The sequence below is a fragment of the Rissa tridactyla genome, chromosome 1, assembly GCF_028500815.1.
Source record: "Rissa tridactyla isolate bRisTri1 chromosome 1, bRisTri1.patW.cur.20221130, whole genome shotgun sequence".
In the NCBI taxonomy this organism is placed as follows: domain Eukaryota; kingdom Metazoa; phylum Chordata; class Aves; order Charadriiformes; family Laridae; genus Rissa; species Rissa tridactyla.
In genome coordinates, this window is record NC_071466.1 from 162,341,799 (window position 1) to 162,362,243 (window position 20,445).

The window sequence follows — 20,445 nt, forward strand, 5'->3', positions numbered from 1 at the left end:
CCTCCATCAACCATCCTCCAATTTTAGAACATTCATCCCCCCACCACCTGCTGCAGAATGAAGACAGGAAGAATTTTTCCTTTAAAATGAAACCACTTCCTGAATCAGATGGATTTTCTGAATCAAGCACTTCCTTTTTTCCCCGTCTCTCTTTGGAGTATTTCAGACAAAAGCCCAAAGTACTATCAGCCTCTAACTACTCATTTCAGTCCCCTGAAACTGAGACGAGTGCTCAGAGATCCCCCAAAAATCTTCTGGGATGGAAATGCCTTTGTGGGTTTGCATTTCAGAAGTAGCCAAGAAGACCCTCATAGCAGTATGCACGTACAGTTTCCTTGACTGATGCAAGCTCTTGAGATGAGGTCGGAGGGACGAGGAGAGGAAGGGAGGAGTCACGGGGCAACCCGCCCCCCTAATGCTGCTACGATCTTGGTCACTGGCTCCAAGTTGTTTCAGTTCTGTGAAGCATCTGAACAAGCAGAAGGCAAGGAGGAGCAACACTTTTGTTGAAAATATATTGCACTCTTCAGGATGGACTTTTGTCCTGCTGGTAAGCCTTGACCGTCTTTTGCCTTGTTTTCTGTGAGGGCTGTGCAATCTGTTTGATGGGGCAGAGCACACCATGAAATCCCAGCAGCTAGAGTGGATGCTGCAGCTGGTGGCTGGAGGAATGAGGCGGTGGAAGATCCCTGGTGGTGCAGCTGATTGCTTGTTAGCCTTCAGCATTAGGCATGGTTTTTGTTTTACTTGCTCTCCCGTAAGCAAACTCCTTTCATATTGGGAGAAATTTTCCCACGGATTTGAATGGCTTTTGTGATGAGAGTGTCTACTACTGTGATCCTTTGTGCTGGTGATCCTGAGCTGAGCTGGGAAGCGACTCAGGGGTATCAAGGGTATATGTGACACTTGGGATGTGCACCTATAAGCTTTGGCTTCTCTTCATGCAACTCTGGCATGGCTTGCAAGCTCCCCAGTGGTGTTTCCCTACAGCCCCCAGAAGCTGGTTTGCCTTTGCAGAGCCTCTCATGCAGATGGGTGTCCCAGTGCAACTCACTTGCAAGGCTTTTGGTGCTGGGACCTCTCTTGCTTATGTTCATGTTAAAGGTAAATTACTGTATTAGAGTTCTACCAACTCCAAGTGACCTGCAGGTGGGCCTGCCTGGTCCCGAAATAATCTCAAAAGTCAGATGTGTGTGGGGGGAGATAAGCCACATCTGAGAAACCGAGAGAGACCTCAGGTTTTATTTCCTGCTCTGGCAGGTGATGGATAAAGTGGTTGGAATTCAGCAGGGAAAGGCTGAATTGCCAGACTGAACATTTCTAGCCTCTGGCTGAGAAAGCTCTGAGTGCGTGTCTGTGCAAAGGCAGCAGACAGGGAGAGATGAAGGGGAATAGGCTGAACAAGGGAGAGGAAGAAAAGGGATCAACTTGCAATGGCCCTACTGTGTCTGACTCTCTGTCCCGACGGGCTTTTGCATATAGGATATAGAGTGCAGAGTGAAGGGAAAAAGCAGTGCCCAGTTTCAAAAACTGTTCTGCACTTTTTAGCACTTAGGTGGGTAGCTCAAACCACATACTAGCCTTGCTTGTCAGGGAAATTGGTGGTACCTATGGGAGCTGAGATCTTGCCAGCATCTGGCTATGACTGTTGGTGAAGGTGGGTCTTCTCAGATCACCCAGCCGTCACCACCTGAAAGCAACTGTGGACAAAGCTTCTGCAGGACAAGCTGGGCAGGAGAAGGGGGGATAATTCATGTTTTGCAGCTTACTTTGGGGTGTGTTTTGCACAGAAAAAGTGGCACTCTGAACTGATGGTCTGACACAGTCATTCACTCAAGTTATGTGGTAATTATGTCTTATAAGTAAGTTACACACTGCTATCGCACAATGAGATCCTGCTCAGGGACAATGCAGGTTTGCTTAGCTCTGGCTAGAGGCGGAGCCTGGAGACAGGCAATGCCTGAAGAGATGAGCTGGTTCTGACTGATGTCTTTGCTCAGTCCCAGCCTGTCACTTCACAGCTGGGTAGGAAAGCGGGCTTGTTTGCTGCTGCTCTACCTCGGGAGCCAAGGCTGCCCCAAGATGCAGTTTTCGGATGTGTTTAAAGTTGCTCAGTTGTGGCATGATTTTCCTCAAGGTCAGAGGTCCACATGCACCTTTTCCTGGAGTCACTCCTACCTGGAGATGCAATGGTCCTCTTAGGTACCTGTCTGCCACAGTTGCATGTGGCTGAGACCTATGTCTGTGGGGAGACTGCTCTTCCCACAGTGGATGTCCTCTTCCAGCTTCCTTCAGGATCCTCTAGTGACTGTCTGGGTGAGGCCACAGAGTCAGTATGCCAAATCCGTGAGCTTAGTGTGTGAAACATGGGAGACCAGACTGGCACCGTGGTATCATGTACTTGGCTGTGTGGGGTGACAGCCATAGACAAAAGTGGCTGGAAGCTATCCTGATTGCTGCAGGTTGTCTTGTGGGATAAGGGGACCAGGACACAACATAAATTCTTATTCACACCTTTTTCCCCATAGCTGGAATGTGCAAATTAAACCTGTGTGAGGTTCATGTTGAATTTCTTCTGAAATAGGCTGGAAGAGAACTGTGTAGTGGCTGCAGGAGAGAGACAGATTGGGCTGGAGGGAATTGAGGAACTGGTACGCTTCCCGTTATCTGCCTGGCACCAGCCTGGTACCTGGCTGGGGAGGTGGTGGTCTGTGCTGAAGATGACACAGCAGCCATATCAAAAAAGAAAAGGAATTTCAAGTGAAATTCTTCCACCAGACAACCTCATCCAGGCAGAAGGTGCCCATCAGGCTGCTCTGCTTGTGTGTTGCCATGGGTGGAGATGCCCAAACCCTTTAGCAGCCACACACAGAGCCCTAAATTGCTTTCAAACGGGTCAGCTGAACCTCTGCTGTTATTCTGTGGGTGGGTAGCACGTGGATGGTCTGTAACAGTGCTACAGAGGCAATCATTCTTCGTAACCTTCTGCTACTGTTTCTGCAGTCCATCCTTCCAGCTCTCCTGGTTAGTCACTTCCCACTTACCCCTGTGTCCTAAAAGCTATCTTCCTATTCATATATTTTACTTGGGATTGAAAGCCTCACTTAGCACCTGGGTAGCTCCGCACAGCCCTTTGAAATGGGAAATGAGACCAGCAGACACAGCACTCTTTGCTGGCCACCTGAGTGCCCGGACTTTTGGGTAACTCCGACCTGCCCTCCAAATAGGGAGGCTGAGGGCGTAAGTCACCACATCTGGAATTGAAGTCTATGTTCTGTTTTGAGTGACAGCACTAAAAATACAAGCTTGGGCAATTCATGAACAACTGGCAGGTCTTTCTGGGTCTGCCCTGAGAGTGGGGAAACAATCTCAAGAGCAGGTGTAAGCCCCACAAAGGTGAGGCTGATGTGCTTTCCTTTCAACATTTGCTCTCTGAGAATAAATTCCAAGCAGCAACTTTATGTCCTCTCTGGAGAGGATGCTAGCCAGTTTTTTACATCTTGTGTCTGAACTGGAAGACTTCAGCGTTGTTCTGTCTGACAGCATCCCCCTGAAACCTGCGGGTGTTTTCGTGGTGTGTTCTTCATTGGGGTGAAATTTCCCCCTGTGCAGAGAACCCTGACCAGGGGCTATGCTTCATCTGTGTCCTGACTTAGCCCTAGAGGGAAGTGGAACTTGGTGGTACTGAGGACTTTGACGAGGCTGAAGCCGTTCCTCAGTCCCACGGTGCAGGGACAAATTCCCTCTGCCATTGCAAGCCAGGCAGTGCTTCTCTTGGAGTGTCCTTCTCCTGCCGGCTGGGCTCGTTCTCAATGTGGAGAACAAAGGAAAGGCCTGCTCTTGTTGTCTCATCTGCTGCTTGCCCAGCTGCCTCTGTTGCCTTCACTGCCTTTCTGTGGATGCTTCCCCAAATGAGCCTTTTGTGTTCACTTCCCCTAACTGTAGACCCTCAACGTGTGCAGTAACATTGACGGACAACCTCAAAATAGGATTGAGCAGAGCATTAGGCCTTCTGTTAGGGAAGCACAGTAATGCGCAGACACTGACCTCAGAATTATTTTCCAGGGCAATCGGGGACTTAAGCTGTCTAGGAAACAGGAAACCTTACAAGGACCCTCTCTGCAGCTCAATCTAAATTGCTCTGAAAGTTTGATCCATCCATTTTTTTCCTTACTATGTCACCCTTTCCTGTTTTTTTTTTTTACCCTTTGATTGCCTTCCCTTCTCCATGACTCCTATGCTTTTTCTCCCCCACCTTCCCCACACACACAGTCCTTCCCACGCTTTTCTCATTCTGACAAACTGGACAGGTAATTCACTCGGGAGTTGGGGTTTTCAGGAAGGGGGACTGAGTTATTTACAGTCTCAGCGGGGGTCGCGTGGGTGAGATATTGTCCTCTGGGAGCTTCACGTCTCTTTGAGATGCTTTAGGCTGCTTCAGTAGACACAGAACAACTGAAACAAAGCAACCAGCCACGCTACAGACTTTGCTGACGAGGTGGGGGAAGGGGAGGTTCCTCAGGTATACCCTGCTTACGTCCCTTTGTGGAAAGAAATACAGGACGAAGGGTCTTGGTGGCAATTTGTCAAGGAATCACCCCAGTGATTCCACAATTATAAGCCCCCGCAGGGGGGAGAGAGAGAAAGCTGGGGAGACGATGAGGCTGGCCTCATCTTGTGCGGATGCCAGAACTGTGGGAGACACACAGTAAGCTGAAAGACCCAGGCACCACAGGGCTGACATTGAAGGGGAAGTCAGCAATCCGCCTAACAAGCAGCAAAGCCACTGCATGGGGGTTTTTGTTGTTGTTTATTTTTGGTTGGTTGGTTTTTGTTTGCTTGCTTGCTTCCTTGCATGTTTGTTTGTGTTTGTTTTCCCCTCACATGCTCATTTGGCTGTTATCAGCCGCTGGATGACACAGGTTTTCTTCCTCCCTCGACCAGCGTCAGCAATCAGTCAGCTTCTTTCAGCTCTTCAGGAGAGTTGCTTGCGGAGCCGGGAGGGGACGTGGGTCCTTCCCAGCCCTGGCTTCATGCTGGATCCTTGCCTAGTGATTTCCACCCAGAGGCTCAGCAGCTTCTCCCCAGGGAATGCAGCGCTTGAAAACAGCGGGAGAAGTGACGGGAGAGAGGCTGCAGCCTGAGAAAAGTCAGAGGACAGACTTAGCACATGGAAACCCAACCAGGCAGGAGGGTGGGAGAAGGATTAGGATCAGGGAAGGCAGGTCTCTCTGAGCTGTTGTGGCCGTGACAGGAAAGAAGCATATGTGCTCTGAGATGACTCCCTTTGCTCCCTTTTCCTTCTGTCTGTCTTGGCTGGTTCCTTCCCCTTTTTTCCCCACTCGTATTTATAGCAGTTGTTTTGCATGTGAGATCCACACTAAGAGAATTTCCAAGGCAGCTGGTGCCGCTTCCCCTTTTTCCAGGAAGAAGGGAGGCCCAGAGGATTTTGGTTTATGAAACAGTGGAGCAGGGCATCCAGTAACCTGACGTGGCTCCCTGGAGAAGCTTTGTCTCACAGAGTTTGGGTGCAGCAAAGACCCTGTCTGCAAGTTCTGCAGTGACCTCCCAGGAGCTCCAGTGCTCTCAGCCTTGTCTGAGCCCTCTGTTTTTTTTCCTGGGGTTCACCATCTGCTTTGCCTCTCTAGGGCTGCAGCCTCCTCTTTCTCCTTGATGAAGAGGTTGTGCTTCACCTGGTTTATATTTAGCAGCAGTGCTGTCACCCCAATTCTTCTAGGTCTTTTATGAATCATTTTGTGGTTGCCTTGGCTCTGCTGGTATCTGTTTAACTTCCTGTACATTACAAGGAAACCTCCTCTTATTTCTGCATTGTCTGTAGTCCACAGAACAACAGCCTCCCACAGATGCTCCTTCTTCAGCAAGGCTTTCATCCCCCCAGATCCTGCCCTCAGACTTTAAAAACCTCAATTCTCTCTCTTAAGCCATTTCTGACTCTAGCTGTGGTGGATCAATCCATGAAGCCAGTGGCTCTTCATGGGAGGTTTGGATGTAGATTAAGTAATTAGGTCACAGCTTTTCAGTACATAAAGGTGACTGACATAAAAACCACCAAAGAGCATTTGGTAGGACCTCTTCATGCTGCTCGCAGCAAGCAAAATCGGTTGAGTAGGCGGGGGTGGCGGGGGGGATGTTGCTGCAGGGTTACATCAGAGGGCTACCAGCACAGCGGCTAGCTGCTAGGAGGGATATATGGGTTTGTGCTGCTCACTCCGGTCTGAGAACCATTTTCAGGGCAAAGCTGAGGTGCAGTGGCTGCAACAGCGGGGAACATAGATGCTGAAACACAGGAATCAGTGCTGCTGTGGCATGACCCTAGGAGAGGATAGGCCCTGAGAGGTTGAGGCAGCTTTTCCTGTGATATGTGGGCCCTGGTACTATTCTCAGACATCTTTGTTCTTCCAGGGTCAACTGACCTGAGTGAGGCTGAAGAGGCTGAAATAGAGACAATCAGGCAGCACAGACAGGAGCTTTTGGAGGACATTAAGGTAAGCACGATGCTGTTCCTCCCGTCTGCCTAGCCTTCTCAAAACTGTCTTCACCAAGGAGTGTCTTCACCAAGGAGTGTCTTCACATAAGAGTCAGGCCATGCAGAAATGTTTTTGCACGGGAGACATTTGCTCTGGCATGATCCAATTTAAATTCCGAATTTCAGGCTGCCCTGCTATATTTGCTACCAGTGTACATCCAACCTGTGGTACTCTCTGCTGCAGGAGTCATCAACTACCCTAATAAGACATTTGAAAATGTTGGTCAGCCCATTAGCAGGGATGAGCTGGGATTGCATATTTAGGATTAGGGAAATGAGCAAGACTTTACTAAGTCATACTGGCAGGGGTCTGGCTCAGCATTTATGATTATTTTTAATTACTGATTACCTGCTAATGACATATCAGTCCTAGTTACCTGATGCATCCCCCTGTGTTTATTAAACTTTTGTTTGGTTTGTGGACCTCTAACAAGCTCTTCATGCAGGATCCTGTCTCTTTAGAGAGATGTGACGGCAAGACCTTCTACACAAATTTCCGTGGTTGAACTTGCTTTTCTTCTTTTCTTTTAGCAGACCCAAACATTTATCCACTGAATCCTGAAATGTCTGAAAGTGTCAGATTCAAAATCAGTCAGTAATATCGCATCGCAGCCATGCATGGTCCCATACACTTTCTATTCTATTCTGCCTCCACCACCATGCAATATGGTCTCCCATTTGAGAGAGCTCATTGCACCGGATCATGGGACTTGCACTGATTTTCCCCACAACATGAAGATGTCCAGGTGCCTGCGGAATAGGTGCAATATTTCCTTGTGTAAAAGATTAAGCCAAACTCCCTACTACTTCTCAGGCCTCCAGATTCACCATCTCTGCTGCAAATCAGAATGGTTTCTTATCTTTTCTTGCAAAACGGGCTATGAACATATGTGCGTGTGGTTTGCTTGTATGTGTTTCTTAACTCTTCCATTTTCAGAAGGGGCAATGAGCACTGTAGGAGGCAGGATGCTTGAATAGGAGTACTACATTTTTTACCCACTCTGGACAGAGAAAAGCTGCTAGACTACACAGACCCATACTCTAAATCCCAAAGCCATTAACCAATGGGGTATCCATTGTCCAATGGAGCAGGATGAGTTTAAGTGAAAGAGCACCGAGAACTAGACACATTGTCCCAGATGGATTTCTTCAGAAAGTATCTAACAATACCCTTTAACGCAAAGATGTGAGGGGAGAGAAAGGAGGGGAGAGGATGGGTCTAGACTTGCCAGTTACACTGCCAAAAGACAGCAATGAATAAAATAACAAAACTGATAATAATTTGAAATTCAGGAGTGAAGATCACAGCTTTTTTATGTTTGCACAATACCTAAAGTCTGGGGACTGATGAAGCACAACAGAATGAAGGCCAGAGCAAAACCGAAATCCAGAAGCTCTTTTAAATTATGGGATATTGGAGAACTCCAGTTCCTCTATTTGGGTGCATATTGCGGCCCCACCCTCACTTCTTGTTGAGGCAAGATCTGTCATAAAACAACCCTTCTTCCCCTGCCCATTCTGGTTTGCACGGGGAAGAATTCAGCTGATTCCTGGAAGAGAGCTGTGACGAACCCTGGCTCTGAGGAGGACCGTAATGCAGGATGGAAGCAAGGAGATATAGACATCTTCATTTCCTTGGTAACACAGAATATCCAGCCAAGAAGGCCATGGTCTGTCAGGGGCCTAAAAGAAACTGAATTCTACAATTGATTTTTTAAAATTTGGCAGTGATTGCTCTTCTTTTACTCCTCCTCTCTTCTTTCTCCACCTAAAGACAGGTATCTGCTCAATGGTATTTGAATGATAGGTGTGTTAAAAACTCTGTGTTTCACAATGATGTGGCTACTTTAGGTTCATATTGACCTCACATTTGCTGGTTCCACTTCCCCTTTCCTGGATGTGTGGTATGGCTATGCAAAGTAAAAAGCTAGAAGGAAATGGGCACAATGGAAGGAGTCTCATATCTGACATTGTTTGAGGAACTGAAATCAACACTGGGGTGAGTTCTCTGACACTCTCCACACTGGCTGAGCTTGATTCTCCAGCCTTAACTGACAACAGGCATGAGAACACCCTTTTGCCCCTGTCTCCCATTGTTTTAATCTGGAATCCAGCGGAGTCACCCCAGAGCAGTGCCCATTTCAGAGACATCCTTGGCTGGTCATGACCATCTAGCCTGTACTTGTCCTATGATTGAGGAAAGAAGTAAGACATGCTCTGTACGTATCTGCTGTTTTTCTCTTCATCACCTTCATCCTGCTGATATTTCTTTTGCAGAAGCTGAAGGAAGAGATTGCTCAAGTGTTTGCAGAGATTGAGTGCTTCCAAAATGCAGAGGAAAGGCAAGAGGCAGACAGTAATCCTGGGGAGCAGACCAGGCAAGTGGGACAAGATGGGTATTCTTTTGTTTACAAAGTCTTTCTCTTGATGTTGAGAAAACAAAAACACCGATGGGATTTTGGATCACAACAATGACAGGGAAATGAGACCAGGAGTACCCTTCTCTCCTCTGATATTTCTCTTTTTATTCCTGGATAGTCAGTCTCTTGTCCTTGAGATATCTGAGTTACCTTGTGAATGAATTGAAACATGGCCCTTTATTCTAAGTTTGACTTTCCTCCTTCTTCGTGTTTGCAGCAAACTATCACAGAGGGATAAACTTCTGTCCCTGGGCCGGAAGAAATTCAACATGGACCCTGCAAAGGTAGGATTTGCTCCTTCCATTTATGAGGAGAAAGCTGGGAGGAAGAACTTCTGTTGGTTACTGGTCCACTTGCAGCCACCCATGTCGAAGGAACTACAGCATGGGACTGTGCGGCTGGTTTCCTACCTCACTAAGGCTCCAGTTTATAGCACCCTCCTTTCAGTTCCTGAATAAAGTCTTCTGATATGATCGAGCTGTGTTGCCTCTCCACTTCATGAGCCTATAGGCCATCCCATCAGGTGCAACCCAAAATTAAGAGTAATAAAGGGAAGATGGTTTAACACTGCCAATGTGTCAAGAGAGCCTTCAACCCAGTGCTCCTTCAGCCCAGCTCTTCTTGCCTGTGAGAGGTTAAGAATTGGCCATAGTGTGGTGGAGGACGCAGGAAGTAAGAAGAAGATGAGGTGTTCGAGAGTGTGTCAGGGTTCTTGGCTCATTTAGAACAGAAGAAGACAAGCTGCCTTTGTAATTTTGGCAGTAGTTTTGGTTTTGATAGTACTGGTTGGATTGTGGAGTGAATCCAGGTTTTCCACTTTCTGGGACTCTGACCACTGGGGTACAGACTCCATAGCCTTCAGCTCTCTGCAGAAAGCTCTAAAATCCTCATGATTAAGTACAGAAGATGTGAGAAAGACAGTTTTTTCTTCCTTCCTCCTCACTGGTGCACCATTTTTTTGAGCTCTGTAAGGAAAACCACAAGCTGCGATTGAACGGTTGCTCATTGTCAGTTAACCACCACAGCTAGCATCTTGGGTAGCTGCTGGTCTGAGTGACAACTTTTCATGCCTCCTCCTCTGCTGTGCTGAGAGATTCAAGATGTCTTTTCCCCAGTGTCCGCACCAGAGCTGGAATGCTTGCCAGTCCCCTGGACATCCCTCTGCCAGTGGGAGCTGTCTCAGACCAGTGATATCAATACTTACAGCCTGCGTGAGAGCAGGTTTCCTTTTGTCTTTCCATCTGACCTTGGTTTGAAGCCCCAGAGACATGTCTGTGCCATGCTGTGCAGAAATACCTGAACTAGTTCTGACCCCAAATCAGTTTAGCTTCGTTAGTTCAATGCTGATCAGCCTGGTCTAAATGTTATACTGTGCGCCTGTATTGTTTTTACTTTAGAATAAGCATATGCAAATCTCTGTTTATTGCTTCCCTTTTGCCATATGCCATAGGCTGACACGGGCTGCAATGCAAGGAACTTTCTTTGCCCTCCTTGCTAAGGTGATACTTCTTCCATGCAGTGCTGATACTTTAAATGTGTTCCTACCACCAAGATCTCAGGGCAAATTCCTGAGGCTAGAGGAGGTAGGCGTTAGGAAGGCGGCTGAACAAAACCTTTTGGGAGAAACATTTTCTTCTGGAAAATGGAGCTACATCATCACTGCAATGCTTTGCAAAATTAAATTGATCTTACCGAAATTCCATCTGGGGAAAAAGAAAGGAAAATAGTGTGGAAAAATCTCACAAACATTTCAATTTCTTCTTTTGAAACTGCTTTTTCTTTGGGGCATTTTAGAAATAGTTTCTTATATATTACAAGGCAAAGTGAATTGATTCTGTTGAAGTGAACATTTTGATGGATCTAAAACAATTTTCATTCCTTTATTGTATTTTGTGAGGAGAATTGCAATGTGGTCTGGAGAGTTGCAGTGTTTTTAGATATTGCTAAGAATCTGAACAAAACCTCAACTTTCTGTGACTTCGAAAATCATGAAATTCCCTCTAAAGTAGAGTGTTGACTCTTTGCACGGCCCAACTCAGACCGTCTATATTCCATAAAAAGCATACTCCACCCTTACTGGCTGGGGAGGATGGAGCTGAAAAGATTGCAGACTTCTCTGTTCTGTGGTGTAGAAGATAATTTGGGGCTGTCTCAAGCCCATATTTTTGTCTGAGCATATTTTTTGATTTTGTCTCTTTTTAAACAAACATTTTTCTCTTTAAGTTAATTTAGAAAAAAATTACATTTAGAAAGAGAACGCTGAGATATTTTGATTGAAAATATTAAAATGAACTACTTTGCCTTAAATCTACTTGCTTTTTGGACTTTTAACCTACATCGCCCTTTTTCGTTAGCTTGAGTTTCTGCCCCAGTGAAACATTTATGCAAATCTAGGGACAAAATGGAAGTGGGACTGACACACCACGGTAGATGAAGAGGGACAGAACAAGGTGGGGGAACATGGCTGTGGTCTTCCATGAAGGGAGGGGCTCAGGAGTAACAGAGGAAGAAATGTCATCAACGCCAAGGAAGGCTGATATCAGGGTGTTGAGGTTCTACTTTCTTATCTGGCCACACAGCTGTCTTACTTCACTGTCTTGCTTCTCCTTCCCCAGGGGATCCAGTACCTGATTGAGCACCAGGTACTGTCCTCAGACCTGCAGGAGATCGCCAAATTCCTCCACAAGGGTGAAGGCCTGAACAAGACAGCCATTGGGGATTACCTGGGTGGGAGGTAAGCAACGCAGACAGGATGAGGAGGTCCTGTCCAGCCTGGCCCCTCTCAACTACCATTTTAGATGACCCCTGGCAGACCTCAGTCAGGTGCCAAGACTGAACACACCTCAAACTGAAGTGGGCTGGGTGGGCAGTACACTCCGGGGAGGGGGCCCTTTGGAGTGTGGCTAAGGCTGGCCATATGGGCTACCTGTCCTCCTGCCTGTAATGGGGTCAGTCTTCCCAGACAAGAGTGCGCATCTTGGCTTCTTATTGGTCAGAGGGGAAGTGGAGGCTGGGATGGAGCCAGGTGCATGTCATCACACTAAGGGGCATCCAAACTGAGGAGGATCAAAGCTCTCTTCTGACCTTTTCCCCCTCTCCTCTCCCAGGGACCCCACAAACATTCAGATCCTCCAAGCCTTTGTGGCATGTCATCAGTTTGCCAACCTCAACCTGGTGCAGGCACTCAGGTGAGTGAGCATGCAGAATGCAGGGGATGGAGCAGGAGCCTGCTCAGCCACTGGGTCTTACCACCCAGGAAGGTTGTGAAGACCTACTGGGCCGAAATGAGGCTTACCAAGGCCCTGCTGCCTGTGTTGGCCCCAAGACCGTTGCTCTGTGAGGTGTTAGCACCTTTTCTTGGGGGAATTCTTTCATGGAGTTCTTGGGGAACTCTGCATACGGCCACTCCTTGTCTGTACTGGCCATATGCAGAGAAGATGGGGAAAGCAATGTGAGTCATCATGGCTTGATTACTTAGGGGGATGGGGCAAGTCATTTTCTGCACCAGGAAACATGTCTGTCCACAGTGCCCATCATGTCAGTGACAAAGTGACTCTGTCTTAGGGCATCTTGTTTTCTTATAGGTCAGCCCTCTGGCAGGACTTTCTCTTGGCGTCTCTGCTGCCTTGCAGGGCAGTCATTAGGGAAGAGGAGCCACAATTTCCAGAATGCTTAGTTCTGATTCCTCCTTTTAGTGTTCTAAGTTCTAGAGAGAGGAGGAGACCTCCTGCTTCATGCACTGTGTAGTCTCCTCAGTGTAATGGGATGACTTCTTTTATTTTCATGATAACCCATGGGTTGGGGGAAGGGGTAAATGTCCCTTGCACTCAATCTGACTAACTCTCTGGCATGCTGCTCCCAATAGACAGTTCCTATGGAGCTTCCGGCTGCCCGGGGAAGCACAGAAGATTGACCGGATGATGGAGGCCTTTGCCAACTGGTACTGCAAGTGTAACCCAGGAGTATTCCAGTCCACAGGTAGTTATGGGGAGAAGAAGGTCTTTAAAGCTGAGCTCCATTGTTTGCTAGAGAGAGGATCTTTCCTTTTCCATTCACAAAGTACAGACGGCATCACTTGGAAGTGTGAATATTTTCCCTTAAGCTGAAGGAGGCAGCCCAGTTCCTGTGAAGCTTTTCAATAGGCTGAGGGTCTTCAGTCCTCCTTTTGCTACCTGCTGCAGTCCATCCCCATGAGCAATAGACTTAAGTGCTCCCAGCCCCACATGACGTACGCCTCATCACAGCAAGGACAGCACTGACAGACACGGGTCTTTCCTGCTGGCAGAGCCATTATCAGACCAGATCTACCCAACTTGCCCCATTACCCTGAGTGGATCTCTAGCATAGGATATCAACTTTCCTCTAGCCCTGTCTGTCCCTCTTACTCCTAGCAGAGGGGATATCTCCCTTTTCTTCCTACAGTGGAGGGGATAGGACTGTTCTCCAGTGACTGGAAACCAAGCCACCTGATAGGGTGTGGGTTGATCTGCCCTCTAAGACAAGTGCCACCCATCCTGGTTTTCTTTCTCGTTGCCAGATACCTGTTATATACTCTCCTTCTCTATCATCATGCTTAACACCAGCCTGCACAACCCCAATGTGAAAGACAAACCTCACTTTGAAAGGTTTGTATCCATCAACAGAGGCATTGACAATGGAGGGGACCTGCCAGAAGAGCTCTTAAAGGTAAGAAGACCTTCCATTTTCCCATCAGTCCCTCTTTTCTCTCTGTCTTGGGGTTCACTGAGAAGCAAGGTCCACAAGCCTTAGTGTAATACAGGCCTTCTGCTGTACAAGGGGAAGGGCTACCTCTACAACTACCTGAAAGGAGGTTGGAGAGAGGTGGGTGTTGGCCTCTTCTCCTAAGTGAATAATGACAGGACCAGAGGAAATGGTCTGAAGTTGCGGCAGGGGAGGTTTAGGTTAGATATTAGGAAGAATTACTTTACTGAAAGAGTGGTCAGGCACTGGAACAGCCTGCCCAGGGAAGTGGTTGAGTCACCATCCCTAGAGGTGTTTAAGAAACGTGTAGATGTGGCACTTCAGGGCATGCTCTAGTGGCAGAGATTGTAGGTGATTTTTTGTGTGTGTATGGTTGGACTCGATGATCTCAAAGGTCCTTTCCAACCATGAAGATTCTATGATTCTATGAAAGAGGGCAGTATGTACAAAAGCAAAGCTGGAAAACATGGAAACTGCTTTGGAGACAGGCTGCACACGTTTGTTGGTGAGGACATGGAGCAAAAAGACAGGGCTGGAGACATTCAGGGAATAGCAGTATTAGTTAAATAAAGTTTGTGCTTTTAGTGTGTCCATGTGAGATACTGTAACTGTGTGAGAGAAGAAGATGTGAGCTGTGGGGTGTCTGTGTGTCATGTAGATATGAGATTGTGTGAATGGGACACCCACCTCTGTGGGAGGCAGCTGGGCACCTTAGTCTTTTGGTCAGCTTTGAAAGTCCTAGCCCCCAAGGGGACTGACTGTTTCTTGTGTGTCTCTGTGTGTGTGTGAGACAATGTCACTGTGGCCCAGATGATTATGAATCCCTGTCTCAGCTGCCTCCAGTGTTCACATCAGTCAGGACAGCAGTGCCTGACCTCTCTTGCACCAGGACGTATCTTTGAATGAGTAGAACCAACAAGCCACAAGTGAATGTCAGGGGCTTTTCCAGCACCTCTCACAGCATCTGCAAAGCTCTCAGCAGGTCCATGGCGTCTCTGATCCCAGAGGCTGAAGATGCAGAGTGGGGCAGATTGAGACAGGGGATGCATCCATTTGCAAAGCTGGAGCTAGCATTTTCCCAAAGGCTTAGCAGGCATGGGACCCACCCTATGAGGCAAGGTAGAGGTGGGCAGCCTACCAACATGTGTCTAGCTTCACCCAGCCAACCTGAGGGAAATAACTTGTGCCTTATGTCAAAGAGGCTGCCTGCATCCCATGCTTGCCTTTGCTGAGCAGCATCCCCTTGGGGTAAAGGCTTTAGATATTTCTCCAGAGTGTCATTTCTTTCAGGCAGTTTGAGAGAAGTTGTGGGAGCCTGTAGTTTAATTCTTTTTCTTGGCGTTGGGCTTGTGTAATAAGCGATGGCAAATCCAATGATGTGAGCAACATTTCTGTATCCCTTGAAAGCAGCCTCCCTGTCACTCTGCTGTTATGAATGTCACACTGTGTCCCCCCCAGTGCAAAAGCCTTGGTTCTATGGAATGTGCCTCCTTGTGGTCATGTAGATGTGCGTGTTAGTCTCTGCATACAAGTTCTCAGCAAAGTGTTTGGCACCACCAACCCAGGGCCTAAACAGGACTGCAGTCTCTGCTGTGCCATGTCCTTCCCTCAGTGCCTTAGTATTACCCACTGTGGCACTCGTGACATGCTGGGTTTGGTCACTGCGGTCTCTCTTGATATGGGTACATGCTTTTGTGTCTGTGGCTTTCCAAATTGTGTCTCTTTTTTGACACAGGATGCAGAAAAGAGCTGGTGATCACCCATGAGATCCTGTGAGGTGTAGGCTGAGGGTTGTTGTACCCCGCCAGCGCTCAGTGCACGCTCTCTGCTCCATTCACCCACCTGCCCCTGTGGAAACAAAGTGAGGAGCCAGGTGGCCCTAGGAGGGTTGTGTACAAGCTTTGTGAGAAATCTGTCTTTCTTTCTCTCTCTTTCCCTCACCAATGCTCTGGGGCAGAATCTGTTTGAGAGCATCAAGAACGAGCCATTCTCCATACCAGAGGATGATGGGAACGATCTCACACATACTTTCTTCAACCCTAACCGTGAAGGCTGGCTCCTGAAACTAGGTAAGGGGGAGGATTCTCCTGGCTCCTCTCAATTGCGTGCCCGCCTGCCTCCCACCACAAATATCCCCCCAAGAACCCACCAGCATCTCCACTGTCCTTCCCTCCCTTCCTCTGCGACGGGGTGAGGCTGACACCTGCTGTTGAAACCAGCCGCCTGCTCTCTCCTCCCAGCCCACTCCTGCAGGCTCTGACTGCTCAAAAAGGGACTCAAAAAGAGATCCCTCACCCCTCCCCATTCCCAGCCCCATCGGAGTAAAATTGTCACCCTCTGTGTGCGTGCCCACCACACGGCATCACATCAGCGGTGAGCACCACGGATGCCTCCTTGGGGCTGTTCTACGGGGAGAGCTAGGAGTGTATGTCTGTGCGGGCATCTCTGGAGCTTGAGGGGGGCGGGAAGGATGGCAGAGTGTGTGACTAATGGCTTTTGAACCTCACTGCCTTTAGGCGGACGTGTGAAAACCTGGAAACGCCGGTGGTTCATTCTGACCGATAACTGCCTCTACTACTTTGAATATACCACGGTAAAGGCTTAACTCCTGGTTGGGAAACTGTGTCCTGGGTGGTTATGAGCCTCTGAGGGGCCAGGGAGGAGGAGAGGGTAGGGGGTAACTCTTTCTTTCAACGCTATGCTCCCAGACTGAACTCAGACCTCCCTTCCCTCCTGTGCTCTTTCCTCACCTCTGGTCTTGCGGAGGAGAGAGGCTGGACACTGCAGCTATTGCTGGGATCTCCTGTTAACTAAGCTCCCCGTTGTGTAAATGGAGATGGTGTCCCCAGGAATACACTGCCCCTGTCACCCCCCTGCAAAGGCACACGTCTGAGAAATCAGGGAGGCTGTAAGCAGTGGCATAGGTGCGGGGAGCATATTGGGTGTTAATTCATGTTTCCTTGCCTTCAGGACAAAGAGCCTCTGGGCATTATACCCCTGGAGAACCTATCAGTCCGGAAAGTGGACGATCCCAAAAAGCCAGTAAGTCTCCATTGCTTGGCACTCTGCCAACGCAGGCTCTCAGGTAATTAGAGGGAAGAGAGGATGCAGACGCCCTATTCTTACCTTGCTTCTCAGGGGGAAGGTGCCATCCCAAACTGCCTTGTCCCCCCATATAAACACGATGGGATCTAAATAGGATTGTATTTTACTAGGGAAGATCTGGTGTGAATGGCTACCTATCCTTTGGCTGGCTGCATTGTATGTGTATTCCAGCACTGGAACAGGCTGCCCAGAGAGATGGTGGAGTCTCCAACTCTGCAGACATTCAAAACCCTCCTGGACGTGTTCCTGTGCAACCTGCTCTAGGTGACCCTGCTCTGGCAGGGGGATTGGACTAGATGATCTCCAGAGGTCCCTTCCAACCCTATGATTCTATGATTCTAGGTGTGTGTGTATGTAGGGGCACAGAGATGAGTGCATACAGCTGACACCCTCCTCATTTGGCACCAGGAGATGTGGGTTCAATTTCTCTCCCCAGAGCTCTCCATAGTTAGTTACAGCATGTGTAGACCAAACAGCGTTGTGGTGTCAGGAAACTTGACCAGGAAGTGATACTCTGTCTGTGGATCTTCTATGGATACCCACTCTTTGGTGTGGCATGGCCCTTGGAGAAGTGTCTTCTGCCTGTGTGGTGGCACCCAGAAGAGAGGATGTTGCATTTGCTTAAAAGGGGAGGAGATCTTCATAGGTGAAGCAGAGTTACAGATCCCAGGAGCTTTCTGATAACTGTTGGTCCTCCACTTCTCCATAAACCCTCTTTTAGTGTCCAGCCCTTCACAGGAGGGGTGTGTTTACCTAAGAGGGCTGGTCTGGAGATCTAAACTCATAGGGGAATACTTGGGGTGGGGAACGAAAGGCTCTCTTGCATTTCAGAGACAGAATGCTCTCCTCCCCTTTGGAAACTCTCTGAGCCCGTCACCCATGGTTGAAGGCAGCTCAGGTTCCTTGGTCCACCCTGTCCTCCCCTACTGCTCAACTTTATTCCCTTTCTGACAGAACTGCTTTGAGCTCTTCAATCCCAACTGCAAAGGGCAGAAGATCAAAGCCTGCAAAACAGATGGGGATGGGAAGGTGGTTGAAGGCAAGCATCAGTCCTACAAGATCTCAGCAGCCACACCAGCAGAACGTGATGAGTGGATTGAGGCAATACGGTGAGGAGACCAGAATTGGAGGCCTGAGTTTGCCTTTGTTCAGCCCCAGGGACAAATGGTCACATGGTTTATTTGGCTACTAGTGCTTGAAAAAGGGTGTGGAAAGATATGTTTGAAGTCTAGTAACTGTGGTACCTCTTGACTTCAAAGAGTTTCAAGGTCCCTTCTGGAGAATCTCTAGCCACAGCTAAATTCTCTGCTGTGGGTCTGCAGATCTCCAGTCTTACATTTTGGAGAGTGGTCTCTCTGCACAAGTTCAGTTAAGATGCTTGTACTTCTCTCCAGCATTAAATCTTACTTTTTCTCCAATTTCCTCTTATTTCCAGGACCAGCATCACACAGGATCCTTTCTATGATCTGGTCTCTGCCCGTAAGAAAAAGATTGCCAGCAAAAACTGAGCCCTGAACTGGTCACTGGCAGCAGGAAGATGTAGTTGTTGGACAACTTCCCTCCCATGCTGGTCTCTTCCAGTGAAGAAATTTGGGAGCATTGGTTCCCTCTGTCTCCCACTTGGCAGGAAGATGACTGACAGGACAACTTGCCAGATTTGCTTCTTCCCTTTCCAAACTGAAGGCAGAGGCGCAGGGTGCGATCCACTGAGGACTGTCAGAACTGTTAGCACAGCGTTTCCTGTGTCCAAATGTAAAGGGTCAACAGCAACTGGCCTTTGGGTTCTCCCATAGAGCCCCAGGCATGTAGGACAGGATCCGAGGGGAGACGAGAATATCTCCAGCCCTTCTTGCCATCAGACCAGGCCTGGGTATTTTTCTGTGAGGAATGATATAGATGCTCTTGGAGCAACCAAGCATGGTCCAGTCAGTTGCAGAGCAGAAAAGCCCCAGTGGTTTGCCTTCCACAAACAGATGTATAGTGACTGTGGAGAAGAGGCCATTGATACTTAAGACCTCACTGTGAAACTACAGGCCAAGGGAAGATAAGAAGCCCTCTGCTCGGAAGAGAACCCTCTCTACCTCTTCCTATAGCTGTGAGGGCTGTAATCCTGGGAAGTCCCTGCTCTGTAACTGAGTCATGGGTTTTGTTGGATGGGGAGATAAAGGGTAACTGAGTGTAGAGAGGTTGTGGGACGAGGGAAGCAGCTCTGGGTCTTTGGTCTCTCTGTTTGAGACTCAGGGACCACCATAGGTCTCCCTGGGGAAGAAACCTGAACACTAGCTCTTCTGGCTGATGGCTCCCCAGAAAAGGTTGCTTCCTTGTACCACCCCAGAGGCCTGGGCTTTGTATCTGAAAGGTCTGCAGCCAGAAGGCATGAAAAATTGGAGGTGCATACACACCACACACACAAGCACACACACACACAGGGGCATTCCCATCTTCACACAGTGGTTCCATCTGGACTCTGGGGTTTTTTTCTCTCTTGTGTAGAGAGAGAAATAAAAGTGCTTGAAAACAAGCCCAAAACCGAGGGTAAGACGATCATTTTAGTGATAAGGACAGAGGATGTGAGATAAGAGTGTCGTGTTCCTGCGCCTAGCAAAGCAGCCTGAGCACCACCGCAGCACTGCACTGCACCCAAAATGCAGGCAGGGCACAAGCAGGCAGCTGCTGGGCGGCGCGGGTGGGAGGAGCAGTTAATGGGACCAGAGGAAAGGTGCAGGGAGCTGTAACACTGCAAGCTGGGAACAGCACGGAGTCAAATCCCAGCGACTTGCTAGAGGCAATTACATCTGTGGGGTTAAAGGATGTGATAAGCTATTGCTAGTTCTTCTGTTACCTTTCAGGTCTCTTCTAGTAAACACTGGTGCTGTCTCAGTCTCTTGCCTTTTTTTTTCTTCCTGCAGAGGGCTCTATCTACCAGGCAATCTGCAGCAGAGCCAGCAGAGCCCGATTATTCATTCTAGTTATTTTTGCCCCAGCCACAGGAATGTTGAATTAATTTCAAGAGGCAGGGAGTGTATCTCAGAGTTGAAGCACGCGCTCACCCCGGAGAAGGAACGTGAAGGTTTTCTTCTGCTCGCGCCTGCAAATGTCTCCTGCCCTGAATCTCTTTGTCACTGATGTGATACGGAGTGAGCTCGCTGCCCACTGCTCTAGAGCACATGTGCTCACACTTTGGGTTCAATCTTGCTTTGGGTTCAATGCAGGGAGGCAGGGTCATGTCCAGAGGTGGGAGGAGAAGTCAGAATCTGGCCCTTTATCCTGGCAACATCTCCAAGATATGCAAAAGAAATATAAATATGCACTTGGTTGGTAAAAGATGCCTCAGAGCCTAGGATTTGGGTGAGAAATGTCTGTTCTAGTGCCTCGCAGGCTCATGCTCTGTGTGACAAAAGCCATCAAAATGTAGCCTGGAGTCTCTCTTCTACCCACAATCTGGTTTTGGGTGAGGGAATCCAGGCTAAGCCTTTCCCAGAGTTCACCTGGATCATTCCTATCACAGCAGGGTCTACCCAAGCTCTTCCCAGTCCCTCTTCATCCCAAATCCTTGCAATTCTCTTCAGGCCGGCTACGTCCTTTCCCCTCCCGTCTTCCCCCAGATACCCAGGCACTGCAGAGCAGAATTATTCCTGGTGGGGACAGGAT

At 48.4% G+C, this 20,445-nt stretch overlaps 1 protein-coding gene across 1 annotated transcript; it reads left to right on the forward strand.

Moving 5' to 3' along the window:
- The first annotated feature begins 424 nt into the window (after positions 1–424).
- CYTH4 (cytohesin 4) lies at positions 425–20,159 on the forward strand. The gene is made up of 13 exons (XM_054187839.1): positions 425–550; positions 6,424–6,506; positions 8,825–8,925; positions 9,185–9,251; positions 11,583–11,701; positions 12,075–12,155; positions 12,833–12,945; positions 13,505–13,653; positions 15,647–15,758; positions 16,206–16,282; positions 16,660–16,731; positions 17,749–17,903; positions 18,230–20,159. The coding sequence occupies exons 1-13, from the start codon at positions 532–534 to the stop codon at positions 18,300–18,302; spliced, it is 1,221 nt and encodes a 406-aa protein (XP_054043814.1). The 5' UTR covers positions 425–531; the 3' UTR covers positions 18,303–20,159.
- Positions 20,160–20,445: the final 286 nt, after the last annotated feature.

Coding starts and splice junctions, on each gene's coding strand:
- CYTH4 (XM_054187839.1), top strand. Junction 11,702..12,074: donor GGGGATTACCTGGGTGGGAG/GTAAGCAACGCA, acceptor CTCCTCTCCCAG/GGACCCCACAAACATTCAGA. Junction 16,732..17,748: donor TGGACGATCCCAAAAAGCCA/GTAAGTCTCCAT, acceptor CCTTTCTGACAG/AACTGCTTTGAGCTCTTCAA.